We start from the raw sequence: 12,797 nt of genomic DNA, 5'->3' as shown, positions 1-12,797 counted from the left end.
AATGGGCAGTGGGGGTGATGTTTGCAAAGTAACGAGAAGGATGTCCTCCACAAGGCCGGGCGCCGCTCTGTTCCCTGGGGACCGTTTGGGTGTCAGGACACTCAGTACTCTTATCTCTGTGGAAAGGTCAACTCCACCCATAGTTTGGAAGGACCCTAAAACGTGTGCCTTTGTATCTTGGTTAAAGAAAAAAACCTTCAGTCTTCCCCCATTTATCAAAGAGTCCATTTCGTGTGTGAGAGAGAGCGGGTGGTGTGTTCATTTCGGCACATAAATAGCAAGCAGCCAGGGACCCAGATCAGGCTCAATTCTCCTCCAAGACCCTTTCTCTAAACCCTGAAATTCTCTGAATATGTTTTACTTGAGTTTTAGCTTTAGAAAAAGCTTGCATGATGACAATAACAGAGAAGAGTGCAGACATGAGAGAGAAAACACCCGACAGTCCCCCTGTTGGCACGGACCGTGCTCTCCGTGGGGTCTGCTTCCAAGGCGCTATTGTCCTGCTCTGTGTACAACTGTGTTCTCGCATCTTTGCTCTAAGTACATAGAATGATCTGCCCCGCAGCCTGAGGGTCCCCGTGCTGCAGAAGAAGCACCTTCTCACAGAAACAAGGGAGAGCCAGGGGCCCAGGCATGTGGATGGAGAGTGGAATCATCCCGCCCAGCTCCTTCTCCCATCTGGTCCAGGACGCAGCTACAGTTGGTCCAGGGGAGGCACCAGGGCCTCCCTGGCTGTCCCTGGCCCAGGAGCGTCCCCTAGCGCCCTGGGACCTCCCCCTGGGCATCTGGCCTGGGTGCTCTGCTGCTCGGCCCCGGCTGGTATATGTTGCTTTCTCCCAGTTGCGGAGCTGGCTGGATCTTCAGGGACCTGAGCCTTCTGGCCACTGGGACCTCCCGTGGCAAGCAAATTGGGCTGAGCCGTCCCCTTCCGAAATGCCCTGAGCTGTTGGAGAAGCTGACTCTTCCCGGTGCAGTCCCTGTGACACAAGAGACGATCAATCAACACCAAGTGGAGCCAGACCTCCCCACAAGAAGGGGCCAGAGTGCTTCCAGAAGCGTGTTCCCTGGTTCTCAAGACGGTAAGTGAGAGATTTTGGCCTCTCAGCCCGTGCTCAGTCACAGGGCATGTTAGCATGTTTAAGGCTTCTGGGAGCCCACTCGTGTGATGCTTCTCAACTCAGATTTTTCTCCTTTTTTCCTATATGCCTAATCATGTACCACTTTAGGGGAAAAGCTGCATTTGACTGATCTTCCCAGAGGATAGGATCCACAGGCTTTGCAATTTCAAAAAGTGGCCTTAGGACCACCATGTGGGGCCTCTGCATGGTGGGGAGCTGGACTTCTCTGAATGGGACACTGCTTCCTTCACCCAGGCCTTTCATTTCTAGCCAACAACCATCACTTCATTCCATCCCAACAACTTCATTTCCAGTGCTGTCAGGAGTAGGGAGCAAATAAATTTGGGCAGCTGTTTTTCAGAAGGCAAGTACTTATCCCTTCTCAGGAATGAACTAAGGTGTCCTTGGTGATGTCGGGAGGACAGCATTCCAGGCTGGGCCTCAAGTGGGCTCCCATGGGCCACCTCCTAGACCCCCCACCAGACCCGCACGTGCTGGCCTTATGGGTGCAAGACAGAGCTGAAAGCACAAATGTTCAGTGTGCCAGCCTGAGGGCTTGCTGTGGAAAGCAGGGATGGGACGTCCCCAGGTGATGGGAGCCCCTTGGTGGTTACCGTAGGCGGCAGGAGGAAGGACTCTCCTGCTTGGCTGGGCCCTGCTGGTCTCTGAGGGCCACTGTAGCCTCCTCTTCTTCCTCGCTGTCGGAGGAGCTGGAGCTGAGGCTGGAGCTGGAGGAGAGGAAAGCTGGCTTCACGGAATGTGCCCCAGGCTACCCAGGCCACTGGGATTTCCTGCCAAGAGGTGGAGGGACACACCCCAGGGCCATGTACCAAAGCCCAGACTCTGTTTGCTTAGAGCTCCACCTGGGTTCTTCCCTCCCTGCAGGGGGAGCCTGCTGATGGGACCAAGTGGGATTGTCGGCCAGGCTCAGCTCCTGGCTAACAGCACTTCTCCACTGAGCAGTGCTCTGGGGCTAGCCCACACCAGTGTGACTCCCACCTGTATGAGCACCTGCTCCTCCTGAGGCCAGTGGGAACAGTGCAAAGCAGGGCTGTCACCACTCCCAGTACCTTTCCACCGACCCGGGGTCTGATGGCTCCGAGGGCCGCAGATCGATGAAGATGGTGGGAGGCTCTGCGGGGCTCCTTAGCTGCCTGCTCTCGGCCAGTGTCAGGCCCAGCTCAGCCTGGAAGCCTGGCTCCCTCGGAGCAGATCTGAGATGAGAGAGCAGGGTTTCTGAGTCACTTCTGCGTGATTATGGTGTGACCTGATCTAGGCCCTGTAAATGCACCTGCTCTTTTGCTCTTCAGAACCCTCAAGATTTGGCTAGCACTGTCCAACGGGACTGTCCCTGGTGACTGAAATGTTCTATATTTGTGCTTCCCAGTGTGGTAGCCATTTGCCACAAGTAGCTTTTTAAATTTACTTGTAAGCTAATTAAAATTAAATTTAAAAATAAAATAAATTTGGGCTACCTGGGTGGCTCAGTTGGTTAAGTGTCTGCCTTCAGCTCAGGTCATGATCCCAGGGTCCTGGGATCGAGCCCCACGTTGGGCTCCCTGCTCAGTGGAGAGTCTGCTTCTCCCTCTCCCTCTGCCTGCCTCTCTGCCTACTTGTGCTCTCTATCTCTCTGTCAAATAAATAAATAAAATCTTTAAAAAAAATAAATTTAAAAAATTCATTTCCTCAGTTGCACCAGCCACATTTCAAGGGTTCAGTAGCCACATGTGGCCAGTGGTTACCAATTGGACAGTACGAGTCTAGATAGTGCTTTTTTTCTTTTTTTCTTTTTTAAGATTTTATTTATTTATTTGACAGAGAGAGACACAGCAAGAGAAGGAACACAAGCAGGGGGAGTGGGAGAGGGAGAAGCAGGCTTCCCGTGGAGCAGGGAGCCCGATGTGGGGCTCAATCCCAGGACCCTGGGATCATGACCTGAGCCGAAGGCAGACACTTAATGACTGAGCCACCCAGGCGCCCTTCCTTTTTTTTTTTTTTTTAAGACTTTTTATTTATTTGAAAGAGACAGAGCGCAAGCGGGGGCGGGAGGAGCAGTGGGAGAGGGAGAAGGGAAGCACACTCCCCTCTGAATGTGGAACCTGAGATCATGACCTGAGTCAAAACCAAGAGTTGGTCACTCAACCGACTGAGCCACCCAGAGACCCCTAGATATTTCTATTTGTCACTGGGTTGCCAGGAACAGAAGACCACTCCAAATGGCTTGAGTGAAAAGGAGAATTCATTGGCTCTCAGATTCCTAAAAAAGAGTGAGAAGCTAGGTTTTCAGGGATCCTAGTGCCCTGCGCCCACCTCTGCCCCTCAGCTTCAGTGTTTCTCACTACAGCTGGCCTTTCTCTGCCCTCCCACCCCCACCCAGAGACAGGGAGATTGGAAATTCTCACAGAAAGGCTCTGATTGGCCTGGCTTGGGTCAGACTCCAGGGCTGGCCTAATTAACAGCGGCCAGAGGGGCAGGGTCCTACTCTGGGGAAGCCATGTGGATGGTGAAGGGAGGGTTCCCAGGGGGTGTGCAAGAGCAGGTGCTTTGGGGCTTGAGTCCCAGCTCTGCCATGTATGGCCTGGGTAACTCAATCTCAGCCTCAGTTTCCCCATCTATAAAATGGAGATAATAGCACCTACCTGATCAGATTCTTGAGATGAAATGAGAACTCTACATCAAGTGCCCCACCCAGGATACATCTGATACTTGCTGCAAGACCATGGCCAGTTCCACAGAGAGGACACGGGCTGTGGCTGGCAGAAGTCTCACCTGCTCCTGGCCTCCTGCTGCATGGTGTCCTGAGGTGTGTCAGCAGGCACCTTCCAGGCAGAAGGGGCTCTGGAATGTGTGGCACACAGAAGGATGAGCTGTTCCATGAGCCTGTCCTGGCTGTTCGGCAGGATGTGGTCTGATGGGAGAGCAGGGAGGCTGCTGAGTGGGGACACCCACGGTTTGACTTACAGCAGCCTGAGCCTTAGGACCCCTTGGACTCCCTTGTAAAGTAAAGGCCCCGTAAAGTAGGAGTGACTTATTAACGGGTTCCCTCACTTCCTCACTCCCCAGTCCCACTCGTCAGAGGGAACCAGAATTAACAGTTCTGTGTGTTCACTTTTTTAAAAAAATAGCAACAGGATTATCCTCTATAGATTTTTTTTTCACTGAATAGATTATGTCGTTCTGTGTTAATATACATAGATTCTCTTCATTTGAGCTTTAGAGCATTCTGTGGTATAACTGATTTAGCTTGACTCCTATTGAATATTGAATATGGGTCATTTCCAAATTTTCACAATTATAAACAGCGCTGTAATGAACATCCTTGGATACATATCTTTACCCATTGGGGTGTGTGTTTAGGATAGACTTTAGCAGTGGAATAAGTGGACGATGTGGCTTATGTGGCTTTAAACAGAATGGATTCTGCCACATTGCCCTCCAAAGAGGGTATATTGGTTACAGCCCCCGGCCCAGGCCCTGCCTGACAGGAGGGAGGGTTTCTCCACATCCTGCTATAAGGCTTTAAATTACAAACAAACAAAACCACGTTGAAACAGCACCAGGGGCTGTCAGCCACAGAGGAGGTTTGCTCTGGAATTGGAGGCTAGAACCCCCACACCTCCTTGCTCTTTGCCTCAGACCAGCCTCTGCTTACATTTTTGACCCAGGATGGCTGGAGAGGCAGGGAGGAGCTTTCCTTTTATTTACAGAACTGCCCAGAGCAAGGGCACAAATGCAGTGGCAGTAATCACATCCCTGGCTTTGTCGATGGGGAGGTGAGGGGAGGCAGGGTGTGCTTCGTTGCTGGCTGAAGGAGCACAAATTGCAGATTGCTTTGTTCCCAGAAAGAGAGGGAGGAAGCCCTGGAGGTGGGCAGGAGGGAAAGGTGTGAGTCAAGGGTAGGGACCTGTCTGAAGGTCCCCTCTGGGGCTTGTCCACTCCCGACACCTAGTAGGGGGTCATGTATATAATGAGTGAGTGAGTGGATGGATGGGTGGAAGTTTCCACGGACTGGCACCTGTGTGCTTGGGACTGTGAGGGCTGAGCAGCAGAGAGGACATGGTGGGCTGCAGGGCTGACCCTATTTTACTGAGAGGATCTGGAACGAGCTGCTTGTGGGGATGCATTTGGGCCCTGGCATTCAAGGTCAGACCTGGGCCCAGGCGGTCAGCTGCCCACCACGTGGCTGTAGGTGCACGGTCTCCCCTGCTGCCTTCTTGCCCTGCCAAACTCTGAAGGATGTGATCCAAATCCCACTCTTCAAGTTCCTGAAATAATTAAAGCAGTGATTACGAGGTAGCCACACGGTCCTCGCGGTGGGAATGCCCGATTCCGCAGCTGCTGTGACCCACGGAGGTTTGTTTCGGGTTAGAAATCCCCAGGGTTTAGGTGCCTGCCCCCCTGGGCACTCTCACCCATACCTCCTGCCATCTCCTTCCTACGCCTCTTTTGAGCAATACTTTTGTTTTTGGTACAAAGACTGTTTGGCCTGGAAACCCAGTGTCGTCTTAACCTCCTTAGGTTTATACAGGTTTAGTGTTGGGAGATTTAAACGGTTTGCTCTTTTAAGGAACAGATTGTTCTGGGCTGGTGCTATCCACAGGAGGACTTGGAAGAGAGCGCTGGGGGCGCCTGGGTCTGATGAGAGCAGGGAGGAAGCTAAGTAGGAATTGGTGTTTCTTGGGGACCCTCTTGCAGCTCCGTGCAGCCCCAGAGGTGAGTGGAAACAAGTGTATCGGGGCAAGCAGAAAGGAAAGAATGGCTTATTTCAACAGCAATTGATAAGAATGGAAGTGGTAAAAATGACCTTCATGTACAACCTGATGCCAGTTTTCTCTAAGTTGTTAAGAAAATTATCAAAATTTGCAAATAAGGCAAAAAAGAATTGCACAATGTTTAAATGCCATGCTGGAGCTTTTCTGACGAGCCCACCTTCCCTGAGGGCGGTAATTTGGTTTCCGCAGGCGACCAGGGCCCACCTATGTTACGACTTTGTAAAACTGAGAAACAGGTGCAGGGGTTTTCTCTGTCCTGTGGAGATGACCCCAGAGGTAACAAACAGCTTTGTGGCTTGTCGGATGTTGACCAATTTTGTGCTTCATGTGCAATTTTCCTCAGCGTCCCTTTCTTTCTCCCCAGTGTTTTACAAAATCCCAGTTTCTCATAACCTCTCTGAACCGGCTTCATCATCCTGCTGGTTCTCCCGTTAATGAGCTAAGTACAATGTTAACAGGTGCTCACACTCTCTGTATGAAAATGAGGGCTTTACCATTTGGGGAATTATGTTTTAACAAAGTTTGTTCTATGTCTTACATGTGGTTGTCTTGTCTTTATAAACATGCTTTGGATTAGTCTGTCTTTCCTTCCTCCTTTCTCTTTTCTTTTCTTTCTTTCTTTTTTTCTTTCTTTCTCTCTCTCTCTCTCTCTCTTTCTCTCTTTCTTTCAAGGCTGGAGTCTCCTTGCTCTTCCTTGTTCTTGTTACCGCTGCCCGCTGAGACAGGCATGACCGCCCACTGAAGGACCTGGGACCATGGGCCTAGGGGCCTAAGGTCGTTGCTGTAGACTAAATGTCTGCGTCCCTCCAAAATTCACAGGTTGAAATCCTAACCCCCAGTGCGATGGTGTTTTGGAGGTGAGCTGCTGGAAAGTGATAAATAGGTCATGAAGGGGGAGCTCTTATAAAAGAGGCCCAGAGAGCTTCCTTGTCTCTTCCACCATACGAGGACCCGGCCAGAGATGCCATCTTTGAACCTGGAAACAGGCTCTCACCAGACATCAAGTGTACCGGCGCTGTGGTCTTGGACTTCCCAGTCTCTGGAACTGTGAGAGATGAATTTCTGGGGTTTAAGACCCCCTAGTCTATGAGAGTTTGTCACGGCAGCCCAGATAGACTAGGACAGGTATAGTGGGGCCAGGCCTGTGCAAGGGCCCCACCCCCCCACCCCAAGGAAGTGCAGGCTAGGGGGATGCCTACCTTGAGGGAGAGCACCGGAGGTCCTTCCTGAGGCCCCTCCGGGGGTGTTTCTGGTCTCAGACCTGCCACTCCCACGGCACTGGGTGCCTCCTCCACTGGACTTTGGTCACGGCAGGCTGGGCCCCGGGCATCCCAGGTAACTTTATGGAGTATGTCCTTCTCAATCATCTTCCTTCTCTCCCTTTGGAGGGCTCTGTGGGCTGTGGAGTCTGTGCCCCAACGGGCTCGTGAGGCAGCGCCTGGGGCTTCTGTTTTCAGGTCGCATTCCCACGGGGAGAAGGTGGCTTCTCCGTGTGGCCCCCGGGGAGGACCCTGGGTGCTGAAGGGCACAGCCCCACGGTTGCCTTCCTGCCACATGGGGGTGTCCTCAGGCACCCGAAGAAGGGAACAGGCCTCACCACAGCTCTCTACAGGCCCGTCAGGGTCCCTGCCTTGCAGAGAGGCAGAACCCCTTGTCTTTGGGCCCCCCTTACTCCAGGGTTCTGCAGTGAATTCCACAGGCACCACATCTGGCTGTGGAGAAAACAGGTGTCCTTAGCATCCTCAAAAACATACTGCCGGGAATTTTTATGTGTGTGGTAAAATACATATGTAACATAAAATCTGCTATTTTGATTGTTACAAAATGTATCATTCAGTGGCATTAAGTACATTCATAATGTGCAACCGTCACCGCTGTCTATTTCCAAAGCTTTTTTATCACCCCAAAGGGACTGTGCCTCCCCACCCCCCAGCCCCTAGTAACCTCCAGTCTACTTTCTCTCTCTCTGGATTTGCCTGCTCTAGGTATGGCATATAAGTGGAATCCTACAGTATTTGTCCTTGTGTGTCCTTGCTTAGCTTAGTGTTTCCAAGGTCCACTGGGGTGGTAGCATGTGTCAGTACTTGGTTCCCTTTCACGGACTGCATAATGTTCCATTGTATGGATACACCACATTTTGTTTGTCCGTTTTTTGTGTTGACGGACACTTGGGTTGTTTCTACCTTTTGGCCACACAACTATTAAGGGGTGGACAAGAAGAAATCCAGGCCCTTTGACTCCAGAGCAAGCCCACAGTCTCTGCCCCTGTGAGTCAATGCAGACTTTCCCTTCCCAGACTGAAAAAAATTCTCCAGAAGAGTCACCGAGGTAATTATAGAAATGAAGAAAACATGAGATAAGACCATGTGGACATCACTGCACCTGCACTAACCACAGGGCTTAGTAGCCCTGGGAATTTCTCCCGTTTGGGGTTATACTTCTAGGCATGGCTGGGTGAGTGGGTGACGTCTGTCCTAGTGATGGGTAGGAGACATGCCCTGCCTGGTTCCGTAAAATGACCCCGTGTCAGTGCTTGCACTGAGAGGTACAGACTGTGGCACATAACCACTCGGCCCAAACCAGCACGGAGAGACTTGACCAGACTCTAGAATGGCTTCCAGCAGCACATGGCTAGGATGACCGCAGCCCTGCCTGAGAAAGCTCAATGCTGCAGGGAGAATTTAGTGTTTGTTCCAGCCAACAGCTGACCTCCCTTTCTTAGAGCATTTACTAAAAAGGGTTTATTATTGTGAGTATGTGTCTCTTAAAACCGAGAAGCATCTGTCATGGGAGAGCCATTCTTTTGGAGGGACCTGGCTTCTGTCTCCCTTCTCCGTGGGAGGATAGACTGCTGACTTCCATACCTGCCAGTGACACACCTCCTGGCCTGGTAACACCCCCACTGACCCGCTGTCTGTGATCGTTCACGACCCTGACTCTAGTGGGTCTTGCTCTCCTCCTCCCTCCTCCCTTTAAAACCCCAGTCACCTCTGCACAAACCCGACAGCGCTCAGCTCTTTCCCCTGCTGTCAGCAGTTACTGAATAAAGTCTGCTTTCGCTGCCTTGACGGATGTCTGGCTGCGTTGGTCTTTGACAATATCCCCCATTCCCCTGGTTAATGAGTGACCACTAGTCATAATAGTTACAACGGAGCTAAGCCAGTCTCCTGGAGCTTTTAACAAGAGTCAGACAGGCCTGACCGGTTGGGGACCTGCCCAGGGATGAAAGCCTATTGATGGCTTCTATTTATAAAGGCAGCAATTAACTTAAAGCACCAAGCCATTAATTTTAGATAGAGTTTTTGCTCTCTGAGAAATGGGAAGACAAGAAGATAGAAAATTTGCTTTGCCGGTTGGCAATGACTAACTATGATACTTAGTTATAGAGTGTGCTGTGGTGTTTTCTAATTGTTTCTTGTGTTCGCCTTGCCTCTCCAGCTAGGGGCACCTTCTTATCTCTGAATCCCCACTGTCACCCTTTTTAAATCAACAAATGTTTGGGGAGTGCTGGGCTTTTAACCTCTTTGACTCCCACTGCTATTAGGGTCTGGTGAGAGCATGGCCACCCAGACCCATACCCCATTCTGCCCGCAGGGGCCCATTGTCGTGGATCCCCGGAGCCTGCCTCCTACACACCTCAGGAGGCCCAGCGGCCGTAGCAAGCCAGGCCCTGGCAGGCTCTTCAGCCAGCTCCTCTGACAAGTCTGGGATCAGGGCAGTTTGATCTCGCTGGAAGATGAACAGCTCCTCTGGACCGCAGTCTGACTGTGGACAAATGAGAGGACTTTTGGATTATGGGGCGGCAGGCAGAGCCAGGAGGGCCTCAGGCTCCAGGAGCCCTTGCCCTGCTGCTCAGAGTGATTTGGGGAGATCAGTTTTCTCCCAGAGGCCCTTGCCTGGGCTGCGTCCTGCCACTGCTTTAGAAAAGGGCTCGGCCACACAGCCTTGTGAAGGTGAGATCCAGGGCTCCCCGTTCTGCACATACCTGCTGCTCCCTAAGACCCTGCACATAACAGGTGCCCAGTTAATGGCCGGCATCGAATGAACAGGGCAGCGAGGTGGTAGCTGAAAGAAGAGCCCAGCTCTCCCCCTGCCCTGCAACCTTCAGCCAACACTTAAATGACACAGAGCCTTGGTGCCTCTAAGGGGAGAGGGGACACTTAGAGTTCCCAGCTCACCTCACAAGGATATCTGAGGGTGAGAGCAAACGAAGCTGGAGACATGACAAGGCACTGGGGTCACATTATCTACTCTCCATTAGCCTTGCCATGCACAATGGCCCGTGAGGATGCCAAGAATCAATAAATGTATTCAGAGAACAAAAACTGAGATTATGATAAACACAGAAGCTGATAAGCTCCAAAGCTGTTCATGGGGCAGCATCATGTTTGCCATGGGAAGAAAGGGCAGTCGGGGCCTAGGAAGACATAGGAAGAAGGTGTTTGCTTACCGAGGAGGAATCTGAGTCCAGAGATGGGAGCTGCTCCCTGACGGCCTCGAGGATGGCATCCCAGGGCCCTGTCTGGGAGGCCCAGCGAGGTGAGGACTCCTCATCTTTGTCCTGGGATGCCATGCGGGCCCAGGCTCCGGGGTGATTCTCAGCATGCCATCATCCAAGCAGCCCTGCAGGGGACACAGGGTGAAGTGAGAGGGTCCTGGGGCCAAGGATCAAGAGCTCAGGATGGGGCAGGGGGAGAGGGCTGCCTTTTCAAAGCACCTACCACACTGTGGGGGATGAACACAGACTCCCAGACCTCCCACTTGGTTTCCCTTCCGGTTCTGCGGGTTCCTATTCCTGCCAGTCACTGTGTCCGCGCTGTGTGTTTGGTGCAGGTGGAACCCAGATATGGCTGACCCCCGAGCAACACGGGTTTGAACTGTGCCAGTGCACTGGTATGCAGATTTTTTTCTATAAATACAGTTCAGTACTGTAAATGTGTTTTCTCATGATTTTCTTAACATTTTCCTTTCTCTAGCTTACTTGATGTGGGAATACAATATATAAAATATTTACAGAATATGTGTCAATTGACTATGTTATCGGTTAGGCTTTCAATCAACAGTAGACTATTAGCTAAGCTTTGAGGGGAGTCAAAAGTTATATGTGGAGGGGTGCCTGGCTTGCTCAGTCAGTAGAGCATGTGACGCTTGATCTTGGGGTTGTAAGTTCAAGCTCCACACTGGGTAGAGATTACTTAAAATTTTGGGGGAGGGGACGCCTAGGTGGCTTAGTTGATTAAGTGTCTGCCTTCGGCTCAGGTCATGATCCCAGGGTCCTGGGATCAAGTCCCGCATCAGGCTCCCTGCTCAGCGGGGAGCCTGCTTCTCCCTCTGCCCAATCCTTTTTTATTTTTTATTTTTTCAAAGATTTTATTTATTTATTTGACAGAGAGAGACACAGTCAGAGAGGGAACACAAGCAGGGGTAGTGGGAGAGGGAGAAGCTGGCTTCCCGCAAAGCAGGGAGCCGGATGTGGGTCTCGATCCCAGGACCCTGGGATCATGACCTGAGCCGAAGGCAGACGCTTATCTTTTTTTTTTTTTTTTAAAGATTTTATTTATTTGACAGAGAGAGATACAGTGAGAGAGGGAACACAAGCAGGGGGAGTGGGAGAGGGAGAAGCAGGCTTCCCACAGAGCAGGGAGCCCGATGCGGGGCTCGATCCCCGCACCGTGGGATCATGACCTGAGCCGAAGGCAGACGCGTAACGACTGAGCCACCCAGGGGCCCCTGCCCAATCCTTTTTTAAAGATTTTATTTATTTGTCAGAGAGAGAGAGCAAGAGCAGGGGGAGGAGGCAGAGAGAGAGAGTGGAATGATACTTCAGAGCCAGTGTCTGGACATCCCTTGCAGCGCCAGAGGCCACTGTGAGTGGGTAAATGGGAAGAGAGCACTGTCCGGCTAATACCCCATCAGGGTACCAGCAGGAGATGTGAGTGGTGGGGTACTTGCTTCTGTGCTTGGTGCACCCTGAACTGTGAACAGCAGGGTGCGGATGCAACACCCATCAACACACATCAGGGGATGTTTTTTTTTGGAAGCGGCCTCTGTAGGGCAGATTGTAGAACAACAGAATCACCGAAGTGAAGGCGGCTACCAGAGACTAGGTTCTTGTAGGCAGGCAAGGCAACAGAGGAGGGAAAGGCACTACAGGCTACAGGAAGAGCATGTACATTGGCTCAGAGGAGCGGAAACTGCCCAACATGTTGCGGGGTAGAAGGTATCAGTTGCTGGAATATGCGGTGAAAACGGACTACATCGCGCAGGTGAGGATTTCGGACTGGGGTTAATGCCTAAAGCTAAGCCAAAGAGGAGCTCCAGTCTCTTCCGAATCCTGGCGGTACCTCCATGTCCGTTTCTTGGCTGCAGCCCATTAGCCCCGCCCCCAGGCCCGCCCCTGGCCCCTCCTGCCCGGGGCGCCCCGTTGTTATGACAACCAGACGCCAACGGCCTCCCGGGTCAGGCTTTTAAAATCTAAAGCTGGGAAGCAGGAAAACACATCGTCCACCTTCCCAGCCACCCTCACTCCCTGTTTCCCGCCGTCCTGTCCGAATCCCGGCCTGTACCTTCGCGGCTGCGGCAGGCCCGAGGCCACTCACCTCAGGCCTCCGCCTCCCCTCCCTGCGCGGTCCTGACAGGGCTATAAACAGTCCCCAGTGCGTCCCTCCGGTCGCGCTCGCCCCCTCGGGCCGCGGCGCAACTACTGAGGCTCTCACGGCCTTTGGAATCCCCCCTCGGCAGAGTCTTAGATTACTGGACTGCCAACCTCACTTTTCCCGCTGCTCCTCTTTCGGGACTCGGCGCGGCCTGCCTCTCTTGAAACAGGATTGGTTCCCCCGGCCAGGGGAGGGGCGGGGCAGGGCGAGCTCCGCCTGTTCATTGGCTGACGTGGGCGTCACATAGCCAG

General features: G+C 52.2%; 1 protein-coding gene across 4 annotated transcripts; it reads right to left on the bottom strand.

The window, feature by feature from the left end:
- Positions 1-351: 351 nt before the first annotated feature.
- Positions 352-12,780, bottom strand: C10H16orf71 (chromosome 10 C16orf71 homolog). Of its 4 annotated transcripts, none has more exons than XM_027611737.2 (9): positions 12,662-12,780; positions 10,341-10,513; positions 9,527-9,655; positions 7,090-7,602; positions 5,269-5,383; positions 3,888-4,026; positions 2,189-2,332; positions 1,733-1,846; positions 352-977 (listed from the first exon to the last, which is right to left on the bottom strand). In XM_027611737.2, the coding sequence occupies exons 2-9, from the start codon at positions 10,461-10,463 to the stop codon at positions 695-697; spliced, it is 1,560 nt and encodes a 519-aa protein (XP_027467538.1). In that variant the 5' UTR covers positions 10,464-10,513; positions 12,662-12,780; the 3' UTR covers positions 352-694. The 4 variants fall into 4 exon arrangements, with proteins under 4 accessions (XP_027467538.1, XP_027467537.1, XP_027467536.1 ...); XM_027611736.2 differs by having other exon boundaries at positions 12,657-12,760; XM_027611735.1 differs by having other exon boundaries at positions 12,457-12,697.
- Between the last annotated feature and the right edge of the window lie 17 nt (positions 12,781-12,797).

Source organism: Zalophus californianus, chromosome 10, assembly GCF_009762305.2.
Source record: "Zalophus californianus isolate mZalCal1 chromosome 10, mZalCal1.pri.v2, whole genome shotgun sequence".
Classification (NCBI taxonomy): Eukaryota; Metazoa; Chordata; class Mammalia; order Carnivora; family Otariidae; genus Zalophus; species Zalophus californianus.
The sequence above is the reverse complement of the archived record's forward strand: the minus strand, read 5'-3'. Positions and strand labels throughout refer to the sequence as shown.

Excerpts from the sequence above, each read along its gene's own strand:
- C10H16orf71 (XM_027611737.2), bottom strand. The coding sequence starts at position 10,463 with ATGGCATCCCAGGACAAAGATGAGGAGTCCTCACCTCGCTGGGCCTCC. Across the intron at positions 9,656-10,340 it reads TGGACTCAGATTCCTCCTCG|TCAGACTGCGGTCCAGAGGA; the intron begins GTAAGCAAACAC and ends ATTTGTCCACAG. Across the intron at positions 4,027-5,268 it reads AGCTGACCGCCTGGGCCCAG|ACCACATCCTGCCGAACAGC; the intron begins GTCTGACCTTGA and ends CTCTCCCATCAG.